The 26,024-nt window shown below is 41.8% G+C and overlaps 1 protein-coding gene across 6 annotated transcripts; it reads left to right on the top strand.

The window, feature by feature from the left end:
• The first annotated feature begins 10,381 nt into the window (after positions 1 to 10,381).
• septin4b (septin 4b) lies at positions 10,382 to 25,029 on the top strand. 6 transcript variants are annotated; one of them, XM_062386565.1, is made up of 13 exons: positions 16,182 to 16,337; positions 17,115 to 17,525; positions 17,847 to 17,943; positions 18,058 to 18,144; positions 18,261 to 18,384; positions 18,542 to 18,676; positions 19,335 to 19,452; positions 19,632 to 19,733; positions 20,450 to 20,546; positions 20,786 to 20,948; positions 21,645 to 21,744; positions 23,335 to 23,425; positions 23,612 to 25,029. In XM_062386565.1, the coding sequence occupies exons 1-12, from the start codon at positions 16,242 to 16,244 to the stop codon at positions 23,401 to 23,403; spliced, it is 1,599 nt and encodes a 532-aa protein (XP_062242549.1). In that variant the 5' UTR covers positions 16,182 to 16,241; the 3' UTR covers positions 23,404 to 23,425; positions 23,612 to 25,029. The 6 variants fall into 6 exon arrangements, with proteins under 6 accessions (XP_062242552.1, XP_062242546.1, XP_062242547.1 ...); XM_062386562.1 differs by lacking the exons at positions 23,335 to 23,425; positions 23,612 to 25,029 and adding an exon at positions 15,125 to 15,204 and having other exon boundaries at positions 16,212 to 16,337; positions 21,645 to 23,326; XM_062386563.1 differs by lacking the exons at positions 23,335 to 23,425; positions 23,612 to 25,029 and adding an exon at positions 15,135 to 15,204 and having other exon boundaries at positions 16,219 to 16,337; positions 21,645 to 23,326.
• The last annotated feature ends 995 nt before the right edge of the window (positions 25,030 to 26,024 follow it).

The following is a 26,024-nucleotide window of genomic DNA, read 5'->3' as shown; positions in this document are numbered from 1 at the left end:
AAACAACAATATATACAGTAGAAGAGTTACGTGCGGTTTTAAGGTGCAGAGATTGGTGATAGTGCCAGTAATATAGAGTTATAAATTATGTTCAGGGGTGGGTGGGGGGTGTCAGCAGAGTCAGTGTGATGCAGAGTCAGTGTGATGCAGGGGGCTTGTTTGTGAGCCCCACTGCCATGGGGAAAAAACTGTTCAGGTGACGCAAGGTTTTAGTCCTGATGGCCCGGAACCTTGTTCCGTACGGGAGTCTCTGGAGCAGGTGGTGACTGGGATTGGAAGGATCAGCGATGATCTTGCCTGCTCTCTTACTGGTCCTGGAGTGGAACAGATCTATGAGAGCCGGCAGGTCACAGCCGATGACCTTGTTAGCTGACCGGATGATCCGCTGCAGTCTGCCCTTGTCCTTGGCAGTGGAGGCAGCGAACCAGACGGTGATGGATGAGGTGAGGATGGACTCAATGATGGCTGTGTAGAACTCAACCATCACTTTCCGCGGCATGCTGTATTTCCTCAGTTGCCGCAGGAAGAACATCCTCTGCTGGGCCTTCTTAATGATGGAGGTGATGTTCTCCGCCCATCTCAGGTCCTGTGCAATGATCGTCCCCAGGAATCTGAAAGACACAACTGTTTTAATTGGGGAGTCGCACATGGTGAGGGGGGCGGTTTGGGCAGGGCTCCTCCTGAAGTCTGCTACCATCTCTAGAGTTTTTAAAGCGTTCAGCTCCAGGTGGTTCTGGCTGCACCAGGAAGCCATGCTTTTTACTTCCTCTCTTTAGGCGGCCTCGTCCCCATTGGAAATTAATCCAATAAGGGTTGTGTCGTCAGCAAACTTCAGAAGTTTGACAGAGAGATGGCTGGAGGTGCAGTTGTTGGTGTAGAGGGAGAAGAGGAGAGGAGAGAGCACACAACCCTGTGGGGCTCCAGTGCTGATGGTCCGGGTGTCAGAGACAAGCTTCCCCAGCCTCACACGCTGCTTCCTGTCGGTCAGGAAGTTAGTGATCCACCTGCAGGTGGGCTCAGGCACGCTCAGCTGTGTCAGCTTGTCCTGGAGAAGAGCTGGGGAGATGGTGTTGAATGCGGAGCTGAAGTCCACAAACAGGATCCTGGCGTAGGTGCCAGGGGAGTCGAGGTGCTAGAGGATGAAGTGGAGTCCCATGTTGACTGCATCGTCTACGGACCTGTTGGCTCTGTAGGCAAACTGCAGCGGGTCGAGGAGGTGGTTGGTTATGGTCTTGAGGTGGGTCAGCACGAGGCGCTCAAAGGTCTTCATTACTACGGAGGTCAGGGCGACTGGTCTGTATTCATTAAGGCCTGTGATCCTCTGCTTCTTGGGAGTGGGGATGATGTTGGATGTTTTGAGGCAAGCGGGTACAACACATTCAGCCAGTGAGGTGTTGAAGATGTCCGTGAATACTGTCCTATGTCCTATAGGCTGGGAGGTATTTAAGAATCCTGACTACATTTTCGTTTTAGAGTAATAATGCATATACTGTACACACAGAGCCCGACTGCATTGGACTTTTGGAGACAGATGACAATATAATTATGTTTGAGAGAACACAATATCTGATACCGCTATATCAGCTAATAAACAGTACGTATAAAACATAAATTTGTAGAAGATTCCTTAGATTTTGTTTTCAAACCCTTATGACAATGAAATGTAATCAAGCCTGGATATTCTACAACCTATTTATCAGTCACTTTAATGTTGACTATTTATCTACGCTAACTCTAGTTTTTCCTATCCTGGATGTACTCAGCTGTACCTTCCTAAAGTTACAAAAGGCCAGTTTAAGAATAAGACATTTTTGCTTGGGACATACTTTTCACAGACACCTGACAATGACAGTTATTGACTCATCACAGACAGAAAAGACACACTTAACATGTAAGACTAACGTCTGTCTGTCACTCATTGTGCATTTCTTTTCACATCTGCAAAGATCCTGATGTAAAACTCTCACTACATTTACGTCTTGTCATCTTAAAATGCTGATGTTGAAACTCAGTAATTCCTAATGAAAAATTGGCAGATTTAATATGTTGCCAGTTGAATAACCAGTTTATAGTAAGGATTCGTTTCAGCACTGGAGTTTAACATTATTCATGGTGTGATTTAATTTGTCAGGTTCTTACTGTGAGAGACTCTGCACGATGCCAGGTGTCACATTGACTCCGTGCAATTTCCTTTTTGAGGCTGCCTTGACACGCCGTTTATTTGAGGTGTCAGTGCTGGTGACGCACAACATGTGCTGTACATAATTCCATGCTCTTTGATTCAAGAATTGTGCAGAAAACTGCAGCTGCTCTTCACACATCTCATTGTGCCCTTGTTCTGTTATTTGAAAAGAAACTAATCTAAAGGCCTGCTCAAAGTTTCTTACAAGCCCGATGACGGGTTGTTTAAACAGTAATTCTGACACTGCACCACCGGAGAGTGTCAATCTCTGTTCATGTGTGTGAGGGAGGAGGATATGCACAGTCTAAATAAATATCATCATGCCCCACTAACTGTGCCCAAACACACTCGGGCCACAGCAGCAGTAAGCTAAACAAAATAGAGATGACATCCCTCGCCACGTCTTTTAAACCACAGTGGTTAAAGGTTCACTTGGTGCTTAAAATGGTGTGTTAATCCCAATGCTTAACTTTGGTTTGATTATTTGCTTTGGCATAAAGATGTGTACTGTGTTTCAGAGATGAATTACTCAAAAGGACTGTGTCCACATCAACCTCAGAAGTAAAACTCGTGAATTTACATAGTATTTAACGGAGTTAATGCTGAATTTTCTGAAACTTATATCAAATCATAAATTCTCCTAAAATTAGGGACCTGTCATGAAGTCTAACATGAGATGCCTGGTCTTAGATATGCCAGCCAAGCTCCCACCTATTGTTTTTCCCAGCTTCGCTCTGACCCTCACACTCCAGCAGCCCTCTCCCTCCTCTCCTTCCCCACCATCGCTGCTCCTTTTTGCAGCAGCACCAGTTGTTCAGCCCGGGATGCATGCAGCATGTGTCTGTGCTCAGCATTACATTATTAACATCTGGCTGTGAGACTGTTCAGCTCTGCTGCAACTGGAGGCACAAATGGTTCGCCTGCACAGACCCGCAGCAGCTTGCAGTCAGTCGCTGTCCTCTACTTTGTCGCGCATGTGTGTGTGTCTTGGCCATCCGCACAATGGTAAGTGTAGCGTGTCTTCTGCATTGTGACGGCAAGTGAGATCAGCTCAGCTGCATGGCACAGGCGTTGTTTCACAGACAAGCCCTGCTAATTTATAATATGAGGAGGCAGAGTCATTATGTGTTGATCAACCTGCCTTTTGTTTTTGACATTGATATTTACATTTATTTTCTGATTCTCAAGACATGGCTGTTTATCATAGCTTCTCTCAGTGTGATGTCCTCTCAGGAGTCTTTATTGGGAAGGCTGTGAGTTTAATAATGACTGTCTGGGCTGTACCTGCAGTGTGTTTGTTGGGATTTGTATTTTCATGGTGGCAGTGTTACTGAGGTCAAAGGAATGCTCGGTAGTGAGAGCTGAAGCATTTTCATCTGCTGCTGGCAGCCAGATGTTCCTGAAATATAAAAACCGATGTAAACCAGATAGGTTAACAATTATGTAACAAAAAGGAGTATGAAGGGCAGCCTCTTGATTGCACACAACGTATGTTTGAGCTGTTAAAGTAATTGGTGTCACAGATGACTCAGCTGGCAATGCATCGCATGTGTGTGTGGGCACTTGTGTTGAGGTGTCCAACCCTTTTTTATGGGTATTTTTTTTTGTGTGGCTCCTGGTCATTTGGGCATCAAGATTAGAGAAGCCGATTACGATCGAGAGGAGGAGAACAGATGGAAAGAGAAGGAAGAAGAGAACAATTATGTGTAGTACATGTTTGAGCCTGAGCCAAACAGGCACTGTCCCAGAAGTCACCACCGCCATCTGTTGAGGGTATACGTTAGGCACAGATTGGCACGTATCTAAATCCTTATTATAACCGACAAGGAGGTTATGTTGACGCACCCTGTCCATTTGTTTGTTTGTTTGTTTGTGTGTGTGATTATGAGCAGATTACAAAAAAATTGCAGATGAGGGTTATATGAATCTTCGTAGACAAATGGGACATGGCCAATAAGAAACTGTTGGATCCTGGTGGAGATATGTGCGAATGAGAGCCATTCTAGTTGTATAAGCAGAAACGTGTGTGACATAAAAGAGTCTAAATGTAAATGTTACCTTTTTATAACTCATGTACGTCAGACTACCTGGCTGAAGAACAGACTCTTCTTACCCATGAGAAACTGTAAAGTCAGAATAGTGGGAAATCAGCTCCAATCGACTCGTTCACTGTTGAAGTCCAGATGTAAGAGCTGTGTTTGGCTTTATAGTCAAACAGCCCATCCCCTTTACAGCAGCTTTAGGGAGATTTTTAGGCTTTACAGGTCAGTCTGAGACCAGAGAGTTCCCCTGCTTATTATGCTAACAGCTTCATAATCCTCAGCACACAGGGACATCACATTCAATGTCTGGACTGTCAATCAAAGGCTCTTGTCAGCTCAATTTGGACTCTGCTGCTTGTCAATCAATGATGCTGTTAAGTGCATAACAATCTTTGACGTACGAGTCAAACACCTCAGGGAGACAACCCCAGGCGACCCAGGAGGGGTAGCAGGGAAACTAGTGCAGCCTTTCACTTCACAAATACTCGATCCAGATAAAATGTCATAATCTTGTTTACATTGGGAGAGAAGTGTTTGCCCATTGTATATGTATCTCTTTATCCAGCTCAAACTTTATTTATTGATGTCTACAGACCAAAAGACGTCTACGTGCTCGGTGCAGAAAGTTGTGCTTTCTTTGGAAAGAGGTTGGCACAGAGGAATATTCTCTCACATTCTCAGGTTTTTGTTTCTCTTTTATAAGAATTTAACACTTTCTCAAATATCTGACTTGTTATGGCTTCACTTTTATATGAGCATGTGTTTTGTGCTTATTATTCATTAATCTAGAACTTAACTGAGTTTTAAAGCTTCGTGGGGGAGCACTGTCTGCAGCTTTTTTGGTCATTACACGTAAATTAGTAGTTCTACCTCCTGTCTCTTACATCTTGGACATTCTGAATTCTGAATTCCCGGTTGAATGACATTATGAGATTAAAATATGTTCATGTTAGTTACCCTATGTTTCCTGATCACCAAACTTTAACCATCATCACCTCTGCAAGTTATATATCATATTATAGTATAATGTAAACACCCTCCAGGCGCCTGCTGTTAAGGAGAACCTGGCCTCGAGAAGTGAGAAAACTGTTGGACTGGTTTTATCTGTTCACTCTACAGTTTCTCATTTAGAGGAATTCTTCCACCTTTTATAAAACCTTTTTCACAAGGCAGTTTTTAAATGGTTAACTGAGATCATAGAGGGTTTGCATCCTATTTCAGTTTATTGTTACAGAGGTCTGAAATCAGCAAAAGCACATGTTTGTCTTTTAAGACATTCAACCAAACTTTGGAAGGTGAAGCTCAATGGACCTGATGATGTTAATGTAGCAAAAGTGCACGTTGTTAAACTTCACAAATTATATCCCGGGCATGTGTTCTGCCTGCAGTGCAAACTCGCAGTCAAACATGTTTAATGTATTGCACATGATGTAATGAACAGTAAAACCTCCAACATCGTTTCTTCCTCTGCTCTTGCAAAAGTAATGAACCTGAGAATAGTTCAGCTACTTAATGTTTGTTTCCACTTGGTCGGCTCTTTTTAAGAAAGACAGGAAACTCAGGCCAGACTCTGATGTAATTTCTCTTATTGAGTCTGTTTAAGACACAATGCCAACACTGTTTGAGCAGGTCTGAGGCTCTGACTTCAGACTCCAGCACAGCTCTGATAAGACCCAGCAGGAGCCAACAATCACACAAGGTGGTTTGGTGTTCAATGTAACGTAGGAGATTGATTGGTTGGCAGTAGTTTGGCCACACAACAACCCACTGACTTCCTTGCAATGGGGGGAGAAATAGTTCTCCGCCGCCCTGCAGATGTCAGACTTTTGTTTTGTCTGCCGTTGCCTTTTGTCTTGGAGGTGTTGGTTTTTCTAAGTCATATAAGGTTGCAGCACCAGTCTAAATAATACAGCACATTTTAAACACTGGATCCCAGTCATGCAATTTGTTCTGTGGTTTCCTTGTGTTCTGAGACCGTTCGTTCAGCGATATGGGAGCCACTGGAGCCAAATTCCTGGTTCTCATTTAGAATAATGGTTGAGGAAAAACAGTAAAAGTCATTAAAAGGTGCTTGACTTTGCCAGAGGTTATGGAATAATATGTTTGTATTGAGTTCAGTGGAAACCACACCTTTTAGTTGTGGCTTTTGAAGTGTAATTTCATCACCTTGTGTGTGCTGACTCCTAAAACCTGCTCAATATTTTTAAGTGATTCTTTCATAATTTGGCCAGGTTTCATTACACCATTATGCCACTGCTAATGGTGCAGCTCAGACTTATCAAACGATTACAGAACATTACAAACACCCAGATGTCGAGAATACAGTTCAAATGGCTGTAATTGCTCTCATTTTCTGCTGTTTTCACTCTGATTCTTTTTGCACGTTTTGTAGATATCTCACAAAAGCAATCAGAAACCACGCCTAATGAAAACACGATAAATTTACCAGCTGCTGATTTTTATTTCATTAAAATCCATGAATGAGAAATCAGTCAATTGTCAAAGATGCCCTATCTCCCTATGTTAAAGGACTGTGAAAAATTCTATTATGCGAAATGTAATGACTTCTCTCTGACCCCAAAGATGGGACCAGCATCCAATAAAAAGATCTTATGACGGGTGCTGAATCAACAAAGCATTTGAAAGAGACAAAATCCACAAAACTAAAGCTCCCAATAAAGCATTTATTTGCCAGTGAGGTTTCAAGCAGGAGTCTCCTCCTCAGACTAATTCTCAATAAACAGAGTTGCCATCTTAAACCCACCCACAATCCATCTATACAGTATATATACATATCATAATAGATATATTGATCTTTACAAAGATCTGTCCAGACCCGTACTGCATCCTTCCACCAAGTTTCACTGTAATAAATCAGGTAGTGTTATGTGTTATCCTGATACATAAAGGACAAACTAAACGAAAACAGAGCCTTCTTTGCGGAACTAAAACTGTAGCTAAAATGATCTTGAGGCAGATTATGGACCAGCTGGTCTCTGCAGGCCAAGCTTGTGTGAGTCCATGTGAGACACAGACTGGACAAGCCACAGGTGACAGTGCCTGAATTTATGCAATACATTAATCTGAAGGTTTAACAATACACTGTAAATAATAGCTGTTTCCCCTGTTTCAAACCTTCACATGACTGTTTTGGAGAATGTCCAGCGGAAACCCCCTCACTCACATGGGCCATTGTTGCACCATTCCACATTTTTAAGGGGAAAGAAAACAAAGGGAGAAAATACTTGAAGTCCCTTCCAACAGGAATCTCTCTCTGTCAGATTAAAAGGCTTAATTGAATGGAGGAGGAAGTGTAGGAAGTGTAAGTTCAGCAGATCCAGCGTCTCCTCGTTCCTTGCTGTTGAAGAACAATATTGATGTTCCTGTCGAGGTGGTAGATCTCTGCTACAGAGGGCGTTAGTGTCCTCCGTACGTTACTCTGTAGTTCAGATGTTTCAACCTGCTTCTCTCTCAGACAGCTCCACATAAAATGTATGTCCAATTCATGTTTTCTGCACATTTCATGTCTGCCTCTAACTACACAGGTTGTTATTCTTTGTAAAATATTGTGGCCCATGTAAAGTCGAAGGTTGCCCTCGTGTTCACAACTGCTGTACAGTATGAATCTGTATGAATAAGCCGGATTGCTCATTAAAGATAAATGAACACATAGGCTGGATGGAAAACATAAGTCCAGTATTATGTTTACAGCCTCAATAATCATGCACATTATAATCAAGATCTCAAACAGTGTTGTGGGATTTTAAATGTTGCCTTACTCGTATGACCAGTTTAGATTTTAAATGTTATGCATAAATGAGCACTTGGTTTATCACATTTGATTGATCAATTAGAGCATTTTATATGTCGTCTCAAATGTTTTCTCACTTTTTCCCTATTATATTATGTATCAATATAAGAGGGTCAGAATGTGTGTTATCCGGCTTCTGCCTACAGTCCAAAGACATGCAGGTTAGGTCATCTGGTGACTCTAATTGCATGTAGGTGTAAGTGTGATTGTTTGTTCGTCTCTTTATCTCGACCTTGTGATGGACAGGTGACGTTACCAGGGTTTACCCCCTCCTCTCGCTCAATATCAGCTGGGATTGTCTAATATTCATTAAAATGTTAATTTCAACTCTACATATTTGTGAGCGTCTAGACCTCTGGCCATTGAATTTCCAGGTTGTAAACAACAGGGAGCAGGAGACGTGTTTTCGTGTCACATGAGGAAAGGCATGCGTGTAATGTAATAACGTTAATAGCTGCATCAGTCGCATGGATCAGATGTACTGCATCTTATATTACTGTCATGGTTTACTGGGACAACTAGATAAAACAAAAATTGTATTAATGTTCTTAGTAAGTCCTCTGATTAACAGACGTGTGTGTGTAAAAGGCCATGTGAGTATACAACCCTGTGAATGTCACATGCAGATACATATCCAACAAAGTCAAGCTGTTTGTAGTCATAAACAGCAGGGGGCACTGCCCTCGCTCCACTATCTGCTCTACTGGGGGACAATGGCCAAATCCTCTGCAGTGAGTAAAGACATTCTCTTCTAGTGTAACCCCACACATTGCTGTGTTTTGTGCAGGTTAGCTTTGTGTATCTCAGATGTCCTCCCTGGTTTTGTCTGCTGGGTTTTTAAAATGTTTAAATTGGCTGCTCGTCTGGCTCTGCTGCATGGACCCGAGCCAGATGACTGTACAGAGTAAACTGGCACAACAAGACATTTTAATTAGAACTGGCAATGTGAGCCTCACAGCAACATAGATGACACTTAACTGTCATGTCTCATCTGTCCTACTGTGTGATGTCTTCATGCACTTTGTATGTGTGTGTGTCTGCAGGCCATCACATACAGTGAGATTCTATATCTTAAGCCATCCATCCCTTGGGCACTGTCAGCCCTTTCAGACAGTCCATGATACTCACCACCCGCTATCATGAAGAGGTCCAGCCAGAGGATTAAATCAAAGCACCATCTTCGCTTGTAGGAAGTAACATCTGTCAGCCAATGTCTTTTTTCCTCCCTCCTCTCACTCAGATCATTTCTATGCACGTGTTAAATGTAGGTTTAAGTGAGAGTTGCCCACTGTGTGGTTTGTTGGACGGGCACGTCAGTTCACCCGATACTATTTGTGTTACTCCCTGTCTACTACTTATGGTAGATATTACTGTTGTATAGGTTGGCACACTCGCAGTCAGAGCGATTAAGATTGGGATCATGTTACGTTCAGTTCCTCCTCTCACAGGCACAAAATGAATTCTCAGCTGAACTGTTTTTCTCTGCACCCTCCTGCTTGATCACGATTAACTAAAACTCGAAAGATTAGATCCCAGCAACAACATGGGCCGAGATTTTTTCTTTGTGTCGTAGCCTAAACACACTGAGCCTGTTCACTTCTGTTCTGAACCCGAAGCAATCACAACTTAATCACAAAATCCTAATTCTTTAAGAATGAATGCGTCTTGTAAGCACAGAGATCCATGAAGATTAATGGAAAAGATGTGTGTGTGTGTGTGTGTGTGTGTGTGTGTGTGTGTGTGTGTGTGTGTGTGTGTGTGTGTGTGTGTGTGTGTGTGTGTGTGTGTGTGTGTGTGTGTGTGTGTGTGTGTGTGTGTGTGTGTGTGTGTGTGTGTGTGTGTGTGTGTGTGTGTGTGTGTGTGTGTGTGTGTGTGTGTGTGTGTGAGAGTAAGTGGGAGAGAGACAGTGTATATTAGATAAAAAGATTATATGTAGCATGTAGGCCACGAGTCATTTTTAGTCACCACCATGGACACACACACACACACAAACAGATTATTCTTGTGCCACTCTGGCCCTGGTACTGGCCAGCTGGGAGGTTTGTGGATGTGACGGCCATTGTGAGAAATTGTGTGTATACTGTTGTTGTTGTCCTCTGATGCTCAAAGGCCATATCTTTGAATTTTCACAGAATCTGATTGATCGCTCCACCTTGATTGGTTTCCTAACCGTCATTATTCCGTTTATAATTAATTAGATTTATCTCTGAAGCATCTGGGACATCTGGGACATTTGTGTGTGTGTGTGAAGATTTGTGTGTTGAAGTCTCACATGTGGCTTTAAGAAATAGGGCACGGAAGGCTTGTAGCGAGGCAACGGGACAGATGTTGTGGAGCTCCCCACAGAGCAACACCTCTTCTCAAGTCAGGACGTCTCCGCACAACCAAGCTGCTGCTGCTGCTGCTGCTGCCGCTGTTCATTTGCATTTCAGCTGCAGACTGGCCAAAAGAGTGGAGAGCAGGGTGGAGTTATTGAAACGCTCCATAGGCAGAGTGGGTGAGACTGAAGGTTTACCTGTGTCTTAAAAGAAGATGTCTGCAGACCAAGCGTAGTGAAGTTATTTGTAGTGAAAACCTGGATGCCATCTGATTGGTGAGACAAGAATAAATAGGTGTGCTTATGTAATGCCGGGGTGCTGTGAAACTGAAGAAGTGACACTGAGACTGAGGAGCTTTCCCAGGCCCTTTTCATTGCTGTCTGTCTCTTATTTCTACTGCCTGGTGAGACTGGAGGAATACCGCTGGTGTTGAAGGCATAATATGGCTGCACACATAGAAATGAACAGTGATACAGAGGTATGTGCTTGTTGCTTTCCTTTTGGCTGACTCTTATGTGGTTATGTGTGTGTAACCCTGTCAATAAGGATTTTGAGTAAGGGATGACAGTTTTCTGACATAGTTAAGAATATCTGTCATCCACAAGACTGTTGAACAATCTGTGTGTGTGAACGTTTCTCTGCTCTGTATTGATCAGGTGTGACCATAGACTGTATATCTGCCTGTTAAATGTGACGTTGCGTGTGAATATCCACATCTGGGTCCAAACCAACTAATTTCATCAACTTCATTTCAGTCGTCACACAGTTATTGCTTATGTGCTGCCCAGCTAAGTCTATTAAGCTAACGTTAGCATACACGACAGTCAAATTTTTTTCATAAGTCATATTTAAGCCTCCATCTGAGATCTACAGTTACAGCCCTGTGGCATCTTGAAAATAACAAAGCTTGGATCCCGGAAGCATCATGTGCATTTCAGCCAGAGTCTTCACAGTAGATTTAGGTTGTATTGATAGAACTGTTGTACCGAAGTCCCGCCAATACAAAGGCTCGACCAATTACTTTAATCTATGCACTTGATTTTATAGCATCAAATAACTAATTAAACACAAGCTTACCTGAAAAAACATACGTATGAAAGGAATAGGTCAACAGCAGACACCATCTTTAGCAAAAATGTATTGACGTTTGTTTTGACTTTTTGGTTTCGTCCGTGCACCATCCACTCACATGGAGGAGGCTGCGTTTATGACATATACTGCAGCCAGCCACCAGGCTGTGATCAAGACGCTTTGGTTTCACTTTTGGGGAGCAGTCCTGTCTTCCATGTTTATATTCAGTCAATTAGAGTGCTTGTGTGGTGAGTGTCTTCCTCTGAGCTCATCACTCACAGGTAGATATTTGGTGCAGAGACGCAAGCTCCCTTAGGTCACTGCCATCTTTTATTTTTACTTTGCTCCACAGAAACGTACATGATATTTGCCGTGGTCTTTTGTTGTGCGTTGAATATTTGGTGTGTATTTGCAGGAGCTTCATAGCTGTGGGAGTGTGTGATGGTGGTGATGCAGGTCTATTTCTGTCTCTCTCTCTCTCTCTCTCTCTCTCTCTCTCTCTCTCTCTCTTTGTGTCCTGAGCCAGCTTCACACAGAGCCCCGCTATAACTATCAAAACAACCACAGCATTCACACAGAGTGCACATGGCTCACTTCACCACCTGCTACTGGCCTCGCCACGAGGGGAAACCTCACTGGTATTCAGCCTGAGCATTCCACAACATTCACTTTTTAACTGAGAATAAACAGAGCATTGTGTCTGAAGTCAACGGACACATTTATATTCATGCTTTTCCTTGAAAAACTGTCTAAACTTCACGATATCGCAGCACCAAGGGTAGTCATTCCTGCCAACAAGGAAGAAGTCTGCCAAGAAAAAAATGATTCAGCAGTCATTGAATAATGGTTTAGTAATTATTGTAGCTGGATTATAAATGACTCTTGTCGACCGCATTTCCTATGGAGCTGAAATGCGTTTTCATCTTAGAAGTCAATCACCGTGTGCTGTATAATTTCTTTATGACTTCTGGCAGCATCTGATTGCATTTCCCATGTCACACAGCGCATATTTCTCCTGAGAGCTGTGTTTCATGTAACAAATCATCATCCATCAGCACGTGGCTGTCAAACCCTCAACCACGATCCAACAGCAACAAAGCGGCTTGTCAAATACACAACTTGTTTATGGTTAATTGAATGTCATGTCTATCAATTTTTTCTCAGGGACTTTATGGGTCCCATCTTAAAATATGACTGGCATACCTAAGAGTTTCTAACAGTGGCGTCATTGAAAAGCTTTGAATGAAAGATTACAGAGGACATGATGTGTTTATGTTATTGTGCAGAAACCTTCTATTTGCCGTTGAGACCGCTCATTAAATTTCATTAAAATGATTGGATGCATTGGTCTGGACTGTGTATACAACTAGAATGGCACTCAAAGACTGCATACCTCTGATGAGGCCCAGCAGTCCCCTGTGAAACTACATACAAGTTCACTAGATCCAGATTTTAATTTGGAGCTGCACCTGATTTACGCACGCAGATATCAGTCCCTGAAACATGTACGATTTTGTTTAATCAAGATCCATGAATTATTCCCAAAGAAATCAGTGAAAATGTTGAATGATGTTAGAGTTTGGAAAAAATTCCTGGATCTGCCCCCTCATTCGGATCCACACCAAAATGTAATCAGTTCTGTCCTGACACTTTACTCATCCTTTTACCAAGTTTGTGGTGGGAACTCTCAGACAAACAGACACATTACCCCACTCTCCTCTACCATACATGCAGAAAGTCAGACCTCATAGTTTCAGCTGAAGTTGTACACGAAACTACAAAAGTCATGCAATGCAGTTCTTTCTTTCTTGTGAGAACTTGTCTTTCATTCTTACGTCTGTGCACCTGTCACTCACCCTGCTACTGACATAGATTAAACGGATTAGATCCACACTTACTATCAGTGGCTTCTTCTTTCCTGATTCATACAACATCCTTCTACAAATCAAAAACATTGACTGGTCAAATTTACTTTACGTCCCTCGCATGAAAAACAGGACATTCCAGGCCAACATTTCCTCAAGACAGAAAGATCGTAGATTGTGATGAAAATGTAGGTCAACATGAAAGTGTGTTCAGCGGCATCAACACGCAAGATTTACCAGTGAAGCAGGAAATGCCAGAGGAGCAGCTGTTGACATGTTGTCATTATCAAACACTTAATGTTCCTGTCAGCATACCATTGTTTAATTTCCCCAGTCTGTGAAGAAACTGAGAATGAATGTTGTGAGGAAGTCTTCAAAGCCATATGAGCTTGAGTTGCTCTATTGTATATTGAAGCTTGTTTGTCTCAAAGTGTTTGAGACATTACCCGTCTTATATGCACCACGCCGCTTTGGACGTGAAGTAGCCACATCACATCTTCACCTGGTCTGAGGCTTATTCTGTGGAAAACTCTGCAGGGCATCACTGATGATCTACTGATTGAAATGTCACATCAGCCAATAATGGAAACTATAATTGGTTCAGGTCTCAGCTGAGACTTGGAGACTCTGTGTGGTGGCCTAATGAAACTCTGGGAATGTGATGTTGGAGCCAATAATATTTCTTCTATAGGCCGTAGTGTTATGTAATAAAAGAGATCAGGGAGTTTGGGTGCTCTTTTCCATCTTTACCTGTTTGTTTTTTGTTCCTTTTTTAAATCAATTAACTGGAACTGTTTTTTTTCTTTCTCCAAAAACTTTAATATCCAGGATAATCACATTACAGTCTGGTTCGGTGAGAGAGGAAAAGGTTGCACCATGTTCCAGTTTGGATTTTGTCCCGTTACTTTAGAAAGCTGATTCAGAGCTTTAGAGGAAAGTGCATCTCTGACATGCACTGAGTCATTTCTGCCTCATTAATTCATGTGTAACCGGATAGTTTTTGAGAGTCAGGGAAGAAAACCCTGACCTCACTCTAAAGCTCAGGTCATGTTCAGGAATGTTTGAGAAAGATGGACAGTGTAGAAACTCTCCATGAGAAGGTATCAGGTGTGTGTTTGAAGATTGAAGGAGAAATGTGGTGTCTTTATGTCTCTTAGGCGAAATATCCCAAACATTCTGTGTGTGTGTGGGTGTATGTCTATTTGTATTTATGAGGCATAATTTTGGTTCACTACCATCAATGTGAGTACAGTTTTGGCTGTTCCTCACAAATTCAAAGGGCTGTTTGAGTGTCCTCACAAATATAGAGCGACGTGTGTCTAAAAGACAAACCACGTAGAGTAGTTTTGGAGCAACATGCTGCATATATTTGCATATAAATGAGAAATTCTTAATGTGCCACGTGAAGACAAATACGCTGGTGTATAAATAGTCTATGAGTAGTGAACTCAATAGAGCAGCAGGTTATGTTTAATGTATAATTTTGGATTATGATTTTAATTTGAGCATTTCATGTGGTGGATCTGGTTTGGTGCTTACACTTTTCCTTCACTTTACATATCGTTGCTGTCTTTAGTATGTGCTTTGCTTTTTTCAAAATAAAGCGCAAAATATTCTCTTCCTGTCACCAAACTTGCAGAAAGTACGATATTTAAAAGTTTTTCTGTCTGTACTTGATGTGTGGGTCGGTGTGTCGTGTAGCTCATCAATGCTGCTGATCAGTTGCCCCGGGCACCGATTGGCTCGATGGGGCGGAAGGGCGCTGTGTCCTCTGGGACGGGCAGGGGCGTATAAAAGCTGGAGCCTCTGATCTCTGCCTCCTACTTCCTGTTAGATTGGGCTTGAAGAGTAGTGAAGGCAGAGGTTAGAAAAAAGAAGAAGAAGAGACTTTACGCGCTGATTAAAGGTTCCACAGGTGAGGCCCTGCATGGAGGGATCTGGGTTTGTGGGGTTCCTACTTTTCTCATGGATGGATTGTCTCGTGCTTTAATGTCCCTGTGATAGTGTGGGTTTTTGTTTTTAACTAGAGGCTACAACTCTTGCAAAGTTTTCATTTGATGCTCCACGATAAAGTAAAAAAAAAAGGAATTGAAAGAGAAACTTTGTGCATTTCTCCTACAATGTTGTTTGAGCTTTTGCGATTGACCATCTCTTGATGTAGGTCATAGGATTCATCATGTGGGACATTGATCTCTGGATCTTTGGTTGTAGCACAGGAAAGCAGGTCACTGATTTCCTAAACTGTGAAAATATCTATTCCTTCCGCTAAGCTCTAAATAGCAGCATAATTAAAACCATGGAAGGAGGACAGAGAATATCTTTTCAGCATCACTCAAATAAGCTTTTTGACTCTATTTGAGTGACAGAATAGAGTCAGCGGGTTTTACTTTGTATTCAAATTTTCATGAATGATTCCCTGCATTATGTAACTGCAGCTGGGACAGACCCTCTCATCTTCTGGCGCTGACATCAGCTGCATGGCACAAGTGGTGGTGGTGCCTGGAACATGAACAAGGACGATATGAGAAGAACTAATAACATTAGGCAGTGCTGTAGTGGCACGAGGCCAGGCTGGAGCAGTAACATTATATTATAGATTGTGTAGACAACTGCCCTCAAAATGCCATTATGCATCGGTCAATCATCTCACTACTCACCCAAACACTCTTTGCATCTGCTCTGCATTCATACCATTTACCAGAGGAAATGGTATGTTGTGTTCTATGTCATTACTTTGCCTTTATCTAATCTTTATTTCATTTTTTCCATCTTCCTGCTTGTTTTCACTCCGGTCTCCTCCACCTCACGCACCTGATTTCCTCATGGCGGCTTTCTCGGGGTCCTTCACCCACCTTCTCCTAACCCACTCGTCACTTTTTTCCATCCACTCCTAAACCTCTACACATCGCTTGCTGGTTGGAGATTTTAGAGTGCACTGTCGCCCCAGTTGCAATGGCCGACAGTGACCACGAGGCTCACTCTTCATCAGACGAGCAGGGCTCCTGTCCTGCCTCCCCCAATCACGGCAGGGACCATGATGTTGAGCAGGTACTGTAGATGTCCCTCAAAACCCACAAATTATCCACTTTACTCCCAATAGTCTTATTTAATTAATTAGCTCACAGCAAACATACTGCAGTTAGATTTAAGATTAAAATTATTTAAAACTTCTCAACTTAACTGTATCTGTTGAGCCTTTAGGTATTTTTCATCTTCTTTCTTCCCCTCAGTTAATGAATAGGGCAGGATCCTAACATGAGTGCAGTCACAGTGTGGCCCTACAGCTGCATTATACAAGGCCTTATTGCCTGCAGAGGGTCACTGCATTATTTATCTTTGTGCTCGAATGGCAGGGAGACTTCAGCATGAGGGACTGGGAGAGCTGGTGTAACTGGAGTCTGCACAGTAGCTTACACTTCAGCTGTGTATCTTTTTATTCGATTTACTGTGAAGTGGTCAGGAGATGTACAACCCTTTATGTAGGATGTACTCTCTGCTTCTGTAAAAGTACAATTCAATTTATGACTGAGTATTACGACTCACTCTACGTTAGCTTTACAGAAATGCAGCAACAGACAGTGTTTTTGTTCTCAATGTGAATAAGTCAGAACAGACTTATTTATATCGGACAGTCAAAACAGCAGGAGTTGAGCAAAGTTATTTCACATCATGACAAAAGAAAAACAAGTTTGGATAAAAAAGAAGATGAATAATCCAAACCTATTCAAGAGAAAAACTGTCCATCTCTGCCTCCAACCTCTGTTTCTTTCCACCTGTTCCTCTGCACCACCTAATCCACTCCCTTCCACCACCATACCTCTCCAGCATTCAAGCCTTTCAGATGACTCAGAGGTAGAGAACATTATGCAAGACCCTCACCAACAAGGAGGGCACGGCCACCACCACCATGACCACCACCATGACCGCCACCATGACCACCACCATGACCACCACCTTGACCCCCACCATGAGGACCATGAGCACCATGAGTTTGAGCACGAACATCACCATCAGGCCCCTGAGAATCATGATGTTGACAGGGAAGCTGAGGGCGAAGACCGTCCCCATACCCCGTCTTATTTGCGTCCCCCTGTGGCAGGCAGGGCCCAGTCGGATTCAGGTTCAGACCCCAGTTTGCAGCAGAGCAGGAGTGTGGAGTTTGACTTACCGTCTCCTGTTGGTACGTCCAGGCCCAAGAGCCCCTGGGGTCGATTTGACCCATACAACAATAATGAGGTAACATGAAGCAGGTCTGGCTGTGAAACCCAGAGAGGATGATGTTGTGCTGTGATGTGTGTTGACCTTTTCATCTTCAGACTGATGATGGTGACAACGCTTGTGCGAAATTGTTTTAAATACTATATGTCGATTTGTGCGTATTTTCTTTTGGTTGTACGGGTTGAGTTTGATGCTCTGAGATAACAGCGTTGCTTTCCGCTCCTGTGTTGTTCTCTGTTACTGTGGGAAAGTTCATACACTGTGAATGGAACCTTCCATTTTGGAGTGGTTGATGTGTGCTTCCCTGATGTATTTTCATATCTTCGTCTCCACTTTCAGGACCAGGACAAGGAATACGTTGGTTTTGCAACGTTGCCAAACCAGGTGCATCGCAAGTCCGTCAAGAAGGGATTTGACTTCACGCTCATGGTGGCAGGTAAATCCTCGGCTTCACATTAGCAGACATTTGATCTTAAGCCCAGGCCTCAAATTTGAAGAGACTGGTAATCACACAGTCTTAACGTCAGTCTGTGTTGTTCTTTGTTTGAAGGGGAGTCTGGCCTGGGAAAGTCCACTCTGGTCAACAGCCTGTTTCTCACAGATCTTTACAAAGATAGGAAACTGCTCAACGCTGAAGGTGACTATATTTTGTTTTCTTTTATTTGTGTGTTTGTTTTTGTTTAATAGATATTTATTCTACAACATGCTGTGGCTCATATTAAAAATAGTGGCCTGCTTGTTTCTGTTCTCTAGAGCGAATCACACAAACTGTAGAAATCACCAAACACACGGTGGATATAGAAGAGAAAGGTGTGAAACTCAAACTCACCATCGTGGACACGCCTGGGTTTGGAGACGCTGTCAACAACACTGAATGGTACGAATGGATTCCAACTGTTTCAGTTGACCTGTGAATCCTCCCAGAGTACAGCTGGCTAGCCTTATTTGAGCTCTTACTGTGGTTAGAGAGTCATGTGCCATCGTGCAGCTGTGGCCTCAGAGAGTGACCCTGTGTGTGTGTGTTTGTGTCGTAGCTGGAAGTCAGTGACTGACTACATCGACCAGCAGTTCGAGCAATACTTCAGGGACGAGAGTGGCCTCAACCGCAAGAACATCCAGGACAACCGTGTGCACTGCTGCCTGTACTTCATCTCACCCTTCGGTCATGGGTACGACAAACCAGCAGTGGTTTCTCCCATCGATCTGTTTTAATGGAGAACATTCCCCCCTTTATCGCAGTATGGAATCTCCTGTGCTTATATCTTAATCAGCCTCCACACGCAGCCACCTAACTCTACTGTAAATCTCTATTCACTTATTGTACATTCTGCACGATAAATTGTTAATGCTCTTCTCCAGCGTTAAAGCGGTGCTCTGCTGCCTTCAGGTGAACTTAAATCTGCTGCAGCGCTTTAGCTCTAATCAATTGTTTGTGCTGAGTGCTGATGTGGTGCTTTTAACATACACTGTTCCACTTTGACTGTGCTCATTAAGGAGCTAATGTGCCACAAAGCTGCAAGTGATGCTGCAGTACATGTTTCAGACACACTGATGGAGGAAAGGCTCCCTCTGCTGACGAGCCTCAGTCATTACTCATCAGATAGCACTCAGTGATGAAGCTAAACCTGTGGCACCACTGATCAATCGACCAACACGATGAAAACATTGTGTTTAAAAACAGAAAAGATGCATTTGTTTTCATTGTGCATATGGAGAAGGAAATTGTGAGGATGAGAATCAAGTCAAAATTTCAGTGTTAAAGGTCCTATTTTATTCACATTAGAGGAAGAATTGTGTTTCATTGCGTATCTGGTGTGTCTCTTGTAGCCTTCGACCTTTGGATGTGGAATTTATGAAAGCTCTGCATGAGAAGGTCAACATCGTCCCTATTTTGGCCAAAGCTGACACACTCACCCCGAGTGAGGTGAAGAAAAAGAAATACAAGGTAGGAGATTAACTTGATCTGTACATGTGTTTTAGCCCCCAAATGAACAGACATAGCAGAGCAGATGTATTTGTATGGTTCAAATAGCACATATACATGTATGGTTCTTTATGAGAAAGATTATTGAGTCTCTGCATGTATCGTCACTGATGGTATCATTCACTGTTTTGTTCTTGCAGATCAGAGAGGAGATTGAGCAGTACGGTATCAAGATTTACCAGTTTCCTGACTGTGACTCTGACGAAGACGAGGACTTTAAGCAGCAGGACCAGGAACTGAAGGTGAGAGTCAGAGATGCCCACTGCCTGTGTCTTCTTTTTCCCAATTGTCTTTTCTGCAGTCTGACGTTGGTACCTGATCAGGGGGACATGTACATTAGTAAGTAAACAACCAAGTGTGAACTGGAGTTGTTGCAACTGAAAACATCTGCACATGACACAGTCAGTAGAGCGCATAACTCCAGCAAGGCCCAATTGTCCCCTTAAATTCAATCAAGCTGCACCAAGTTTCACACACTTATAGAATTGTTCTCTGAGAAAACAGTGAAAACATTGAAAAACACTTTATCTTGCAATATAATAGAAAGCGGGAAAAAAAATCCTGGAATCCTGCTCCTGATCTGGATTTGAACAAAAATTATTCCCCTTTTATTTTCCCGAACACGTCAAAGAAGATTTTAAAATGAATATGCCATAGAATACACAACCTCTGTAGTTAAAATCATAAGCCATAAAGTAACAGTTAATCTTCTGTCCTTGAAAAGCCGCTGATAAATGTATAGTCCATTGTCTAAGAGTAATGGCTAGTTGGGAAGTTAAGAAGTAAGTTAGGAGGAAAAGGAACAATGTTGGAGAGAACATGACAAAGACACCAAAAAGGAAAGTGTGGAAAGATGAACCAAAACCTCCATGAAAGCACCTATCACCTCTTCCTCCACTGCCAGATTGTTTTGAAAACCCCTTTTAACCTTCTGTCTAATGTCTGTTGTCCCCTCAAGGAAAGTATTCCCTTCGCTGTAATCGGCAGCAACACAGTGGTGGAGGCCAAAGGGAAGCGGGTGAGGGGCCGCCTGTATCCCTGGGGCATCGTAGAAGGTACACACACTCTCAAGGAATATCACAAGTTAAAGTGTGATTTCTCGTGACAGCATGAATGGATGAAAACAACTGTAACGATCAGATTTAGCATTGTGTGTGTTTGTGTGTTCACTGAACCTAAGCGTTTTAACATTTCTACTCCCGGTTGCTTGCATGGCCGGAGAGACTCAGTATTAGCAGTTTTTGAAGAGAGGTGAACATGTTGTTGACACTGATCCGCGTGCTGTGATCTGCAGTGGAGAACTCGGCGCACTGTGACTTTGTGAAGCTGAGGAACATGCTCGTCCGCTCGCACATGCAAGATCTGAAGGACGTGACCCGGGAGACCCACTACGAGAACTACAGAGCCCAGTGCATCCAGAGCATGACCCGCATGGTGGTGAAGGAACGCAACCGCAAGTACGCTCGCACTACAGCACACACACACACACATTCAGGTTTTTCAATGTATTTAATGGTGACGGGTTCATTCTGCAGCATAATTATCCTCACAGATACATTCAGATATCTGCAGTTGCTCAGCCGCTGATAATAGATGAGTGTCCACAGCAGATTTGAGTTGTACCAATGAGTGTGAGATTGTTTGGCTTCACTCAGAGATCTGTCATGTCTGTCTAAGGTGAGAACGGGCTCCACCCAGTGACATCTGCTGTGGCTCCTAAATGGTTGAACGAGCTCCCCAATGACATCAGGACGGCAGAAAGTCGACACATCTTTCGCCACAAACTAAAAACACATCTCTTCTGACTATATCTTGAATAAAAAATAATTCAATTAAGTACAGCTTTCGTACCAATTATTTGGCACTTACCTATAGCACTTTGTACTTTGGCTTTCTTGAAGAAAATTATACTTTCTTGATTCTTGTTGTTCTGGGTATGTACCCTCATGGTTGAATGCACTTTTTGTAAGTCGCTTTGGGTAAAAGCGTCCGCTAAATGAGATGTACTGTCATGTGATCTGCAGTAAATGTTGTTAAATCGAAACTGGGATTCGTCTTGATATTAACACAGAAAATGAAAATACTTCCTCTTGCAAAAACCCTTCTGTGAATATTGAATGTTGAACTTCTCTACATCTTGAATCCCTCTGCAGCAAACTAACCCGGGAGAGTGGCACAGACTTCCCCATCCCCGCGTTGACCGGGGGGATGGACAGCGAGACGGAAAAACTCATCCGAGAGAAAGATGAGGAGGTACGGCACGCTGCCCATGACCACCCGGAGTCACATGGTCACGACCATAAGTCTGAGCCCGGCTCTGAGCAGCACGGGCACTCACACTCTCAGCCCGAGCCAGAGACACAGTTACATCTCTTAAAAGATGAAGCTCTCTAAGTGTCACTCAATGATCTTTAATCTTTATGTGAAGCACACTCGCGTCATGTTTTTGAAGCTGACAATGAGCAGCTTCAAAAACATGAATAAGTGTTTACACAATGTAAAAGTATATTTAAACATCCAAACCTGTCTCCTTCCCCGTCCTCACTCAGCCTCTGGACCTCTGAACTGTTGGTAGAAGCAAAAGAGACTAAATTAGTTATTTTTCCTATGTGCTGCGCCCTCTAGTGGCTATGCCTGTTCACCTACATCCAGGTAACTCATTTTGACCAACACTTATCCTGAAATCCCTGAAGTGCTGAATATGTTTTGCTAGACACATCCTAAAGTGAGACATTTACCAAGTAAGCAGACGCCAGCACACATATTAGTCGTAAATAGGTTATTCGATTTTAAACTATTGTCCAATTTTTACATCCTTAGGTCAAACCCTGCACTAAGACATTTCATAATCCCACATTTAAGGGGGCGGCTCTTCTTTTTGACTTTGCTTCATAAATTATTTAAAAAAATTAGCTAGTTCAATAATGGCAGTATGGGGCAAATTTTTGAGGGAGTTTTGTTAGTAGTTGACAGAATTATTTTCAGTTCCTAGAAATTATATTTAAATACATTACAATAGTGTCAATAAATTACATTATTATTATATTCACGAATCACAATTTGTCTCAAAGGGCTTAGTATGAAATATTATTTAATTATTTTTGTAACATTATATGCACATGGTAGAAAGAGTTTTATTATTGGAAATGTTATTCTTTTTAGATTTCTAAATTTAGGTTTTGAATACAAACTGAGCTGGCATACATCGTTTTACATGGTGTTGGTCTCCTTCCCCCTTTTTTCCCATTCAATTCCTTACTATTCTTATTTATTTTGTCAAATAAAGAGTTTATTTGTCTTCAGTTGTTTCTTTATTTTTTGTGTAATGAACAGTTCAACTGTGGCTAAACAAAGTTAACAGTCTCAACATGTGTCTGGACTGAGGAAATAGTTGTCGGCTCTCATCCTTTACTACACAAACGGAACCAAACAAAAGCTGACAACTAAAATTAAAAAAGCAGTCAATGATTGTGTCACTTAACTTTTGCAAGTTTTATGAAACCTCATATGATAAATCTATATCAAAATAATTGAGACATTTTTTTTAAAGAAAGAAGTAGATAATCAACTAACTAATAAAGTATATATGCAGCATATGTAATATTGAATATTCAGTAGGTGAAGGGGGGGCTGTGTTTCCTTTCGTTTGACAGCAGAGGTCACGTGATCTAAACAGAACAGACTCATCTCCTGCTGGTCATTGATTTGTTGTCTGTGCAGTCATGTGTGAGTAATTAGTGTGTATAAAAGGCAGCAGAGCCTGTTGACGTGTCCAGACTGTTGACACACAAACACAACGACTGTAACAGTGGATCCTAACACTTGTCTTCTCTCTCCTCTCAGTTACGGCGGATGCAGGAGATGCTGCTGAGGATCCAGGATCAGATGCACTCTCAGAAAGATGCCTATTAACACAGGACACCTGTCACACCACGTACGTTTCTCTCTATCACTGGGATGAAAAATAAAAAACACGACAGGAAACCTTAATTCCTCTCGAGAACATTGACATCCCTACATGTCTCCCCCCCAAACCCCGCTCGGCATCATCAGGGACCTGTGAGTAGGTGGTAAGACGGTCTGACATTTGCAGCTCATCAACTGTCTTTATCCTCCACAGGGTCTGACATTTACTGCACCGCTGCTGCAAAACACTCCACCCTCCTCCACTCTGCTGTTTTCTGTCAAAAAGAATGAAATGATTAAAAATGGCCAGATCTGATGTTTGTTTGAATGAATCAGTCTTTAGTTTGAGGGTTAGTTCACGTACCTGAACTTTATTTAGCCACATGATCGCAGGGGATTTGTTTGACTATTATTTTTTATTTTTTTACATGAGGTCTTATATGAGGTTTACATCAACAAGGACTGGTGACCTGCTCAGATTTTTTTATAAGCACGCTTTCCTGGTGCAAGTGTTTATTTTTTAATTATAAAGGTCAACATGCATATATATATATGTATATATATATACTGTCATAACTTAATTTTCTATAATACACCGATAGTCCTTTTTTCTACGTTTTTTCATCTTTTACTGTGCATGTCTCTAGTTTTGATTTAACTACACCTCACAGCACTGCTTGACATGATGTGTCGATGAATGTTTTATGTAGCAGTTGATTTGGTCTAAACTTATTATGATGAATTTTTCATTGATATTTGAAGCTTTGTCCATTTTCAGCATGGATGTTCGATCTCAGCCACAACTCACATAAGAATCCATTATTGGTTATTGATCGCCATATCTTCATTTGAAATAATCCAGATTTTTAGACGACAGAGGACATCCTTTATCATAATTTCTATTGGGAAATATCCCCAAATCAAGTTGTTTCAGAGTCTGTTCATCTCATACATGTTTGACCCGTTTCATCAGGTCACATGAGTGAGCTGATGACTCGTCAGTGGTCAGAGATGATCAGAGATGATCTGGAGTTTAAAAAGACAAGACCCTGGAGTTTGCATGAGCTGAGCATCTAAGGGGTTCGCACCAGAGTTCATGCAGTGTATTTATTTTTGCATGTGTTTTGTGAAGGTTACTAAGAATGCAGATCAGTGTAGTGATCATATGGTTATTTATGGGCAGGGAAAATATGTACTGTCTAGGGGTAATTGTTTTGGTTGGTTTAAATGATGTCCTCACTTCATGGGAACTTGAACGTGTGCTAACTTTAACGTTTATAACCAAAGCCAACAACGACAAACTTCATTGTCCTAAATGTTTCCTTTTCAAAGAGTGGGTTTTGTTTTATTTTGACATGAAAAACATTGTTATGGAATAACTTATCAAAGCCAAGAGTGACGGAACTCTGATGACTCTGCCATGTTGTGTAACCTTTGTTTTACAAAGAAAAGAAAAAAACATTCCTTGAGCTTCTGTCCCTGAGTCAGGTATTACTTATTTTCCTTTATTTTTTTCTTAATTGAGTTGTTTTATATTTTACTTTTTTGTTATTCTACTCTTGGAGTATTTATGTTATAAATTTAAAAAATGAAATACATATGAAGAGGAAGATATGTACAAATTCTAATATTGTAATAAAATACAAAAATGATTTCATGTCTCTTGTCCCTTCCAGTTTCACAGTAAATATGTTCGATATTCAGTTTGTAGGTAGTCAGAGAGGATCTGAACACAGGCATATCAGTCTCTCTGAACTTATTGAACACAGTATTTTTATAGAACTTTGAAATATCCTGACTTGATCTATTCCACAGTTAAAATTTTGGAATTTACTTTGAAAAATCTCTTAATCTATACTGTTCAAATCTGTAATATTCAGTATGTAGGTAGTCAGAAAGGTCCTGAACACAGGCATATCAGTCTCACTCTGAACTTATTCAGCAAAGTGTTTTTATAGATCTTTGAAATATCCAAAAATGAAGTGATTTGATTGTACACATGTTGGACTTTACTTTGAAAAATCTCTTAATCTATACAGTACAAATGTTTAATATTCAGTATGTAGGTAGTCAGAGAGGTCCTGAACAGGCATATCAGTCTCTCTCTGAACTTATTGAGCAAAGTTTTTTTATAGTACTTTGAAGTATCCAGAAATTACCTACTTAGCTTAAAATGTGTGATTTTTATTTTGTAAAATCTCACAAATGATATTGTCAAAATGCTATTCATAAAAATGACACAGGTAAAACAATATATTCTTCTTGTGAATTTAATCCAAGAAATTATTCAATTATGCATTTTGTTTAGGCTCCATGCCAACAGTTTATTTTGAAAACCGGACGTATGCCCACATGTGTTCTTCCTCTAATTTCAAGTAGTCCGTTGCCGTCCCCTTTCTGGGCGGGTTGGATGCGTTTACTGGGTCAGTAAATGAGTGCAGCAGAATTTCTGTGTCGGCTGATTTGACCACAGAGATGCGAGTGTAGGCTGGTGTGACCGCAGTTATAATCTCGACCGTTATCTCAGTCGTCTCTTAAACTGTGAAATTTAAACTGCACAGTCTGTGGTTGTGAACCAATTATTAAATTTGAGAAAGCTTTATTGTCACAATCTAGTCAGCTAACTG

Source organism: Platichthys flesus, chromosome 4 (genome assembly GCF_949316205.1).
Source record: "Platichthys flesus chromosome 4, fPlaFle2.1, whole genome shotgun sequence".
NCBI classification, from domain to species: domain Eukaryota; kingdom Metazoa; phylum Chordata; class Actinopteri; order Pleuronectiformes; family Pleuronectidae; genus Platichthys; species Platichthys flesus.
The sequence above is the reverse complement of the archived record's forward strand: the minus strand, read 5'-3'. Positions and strand labels throughout refer to the sequence as shown.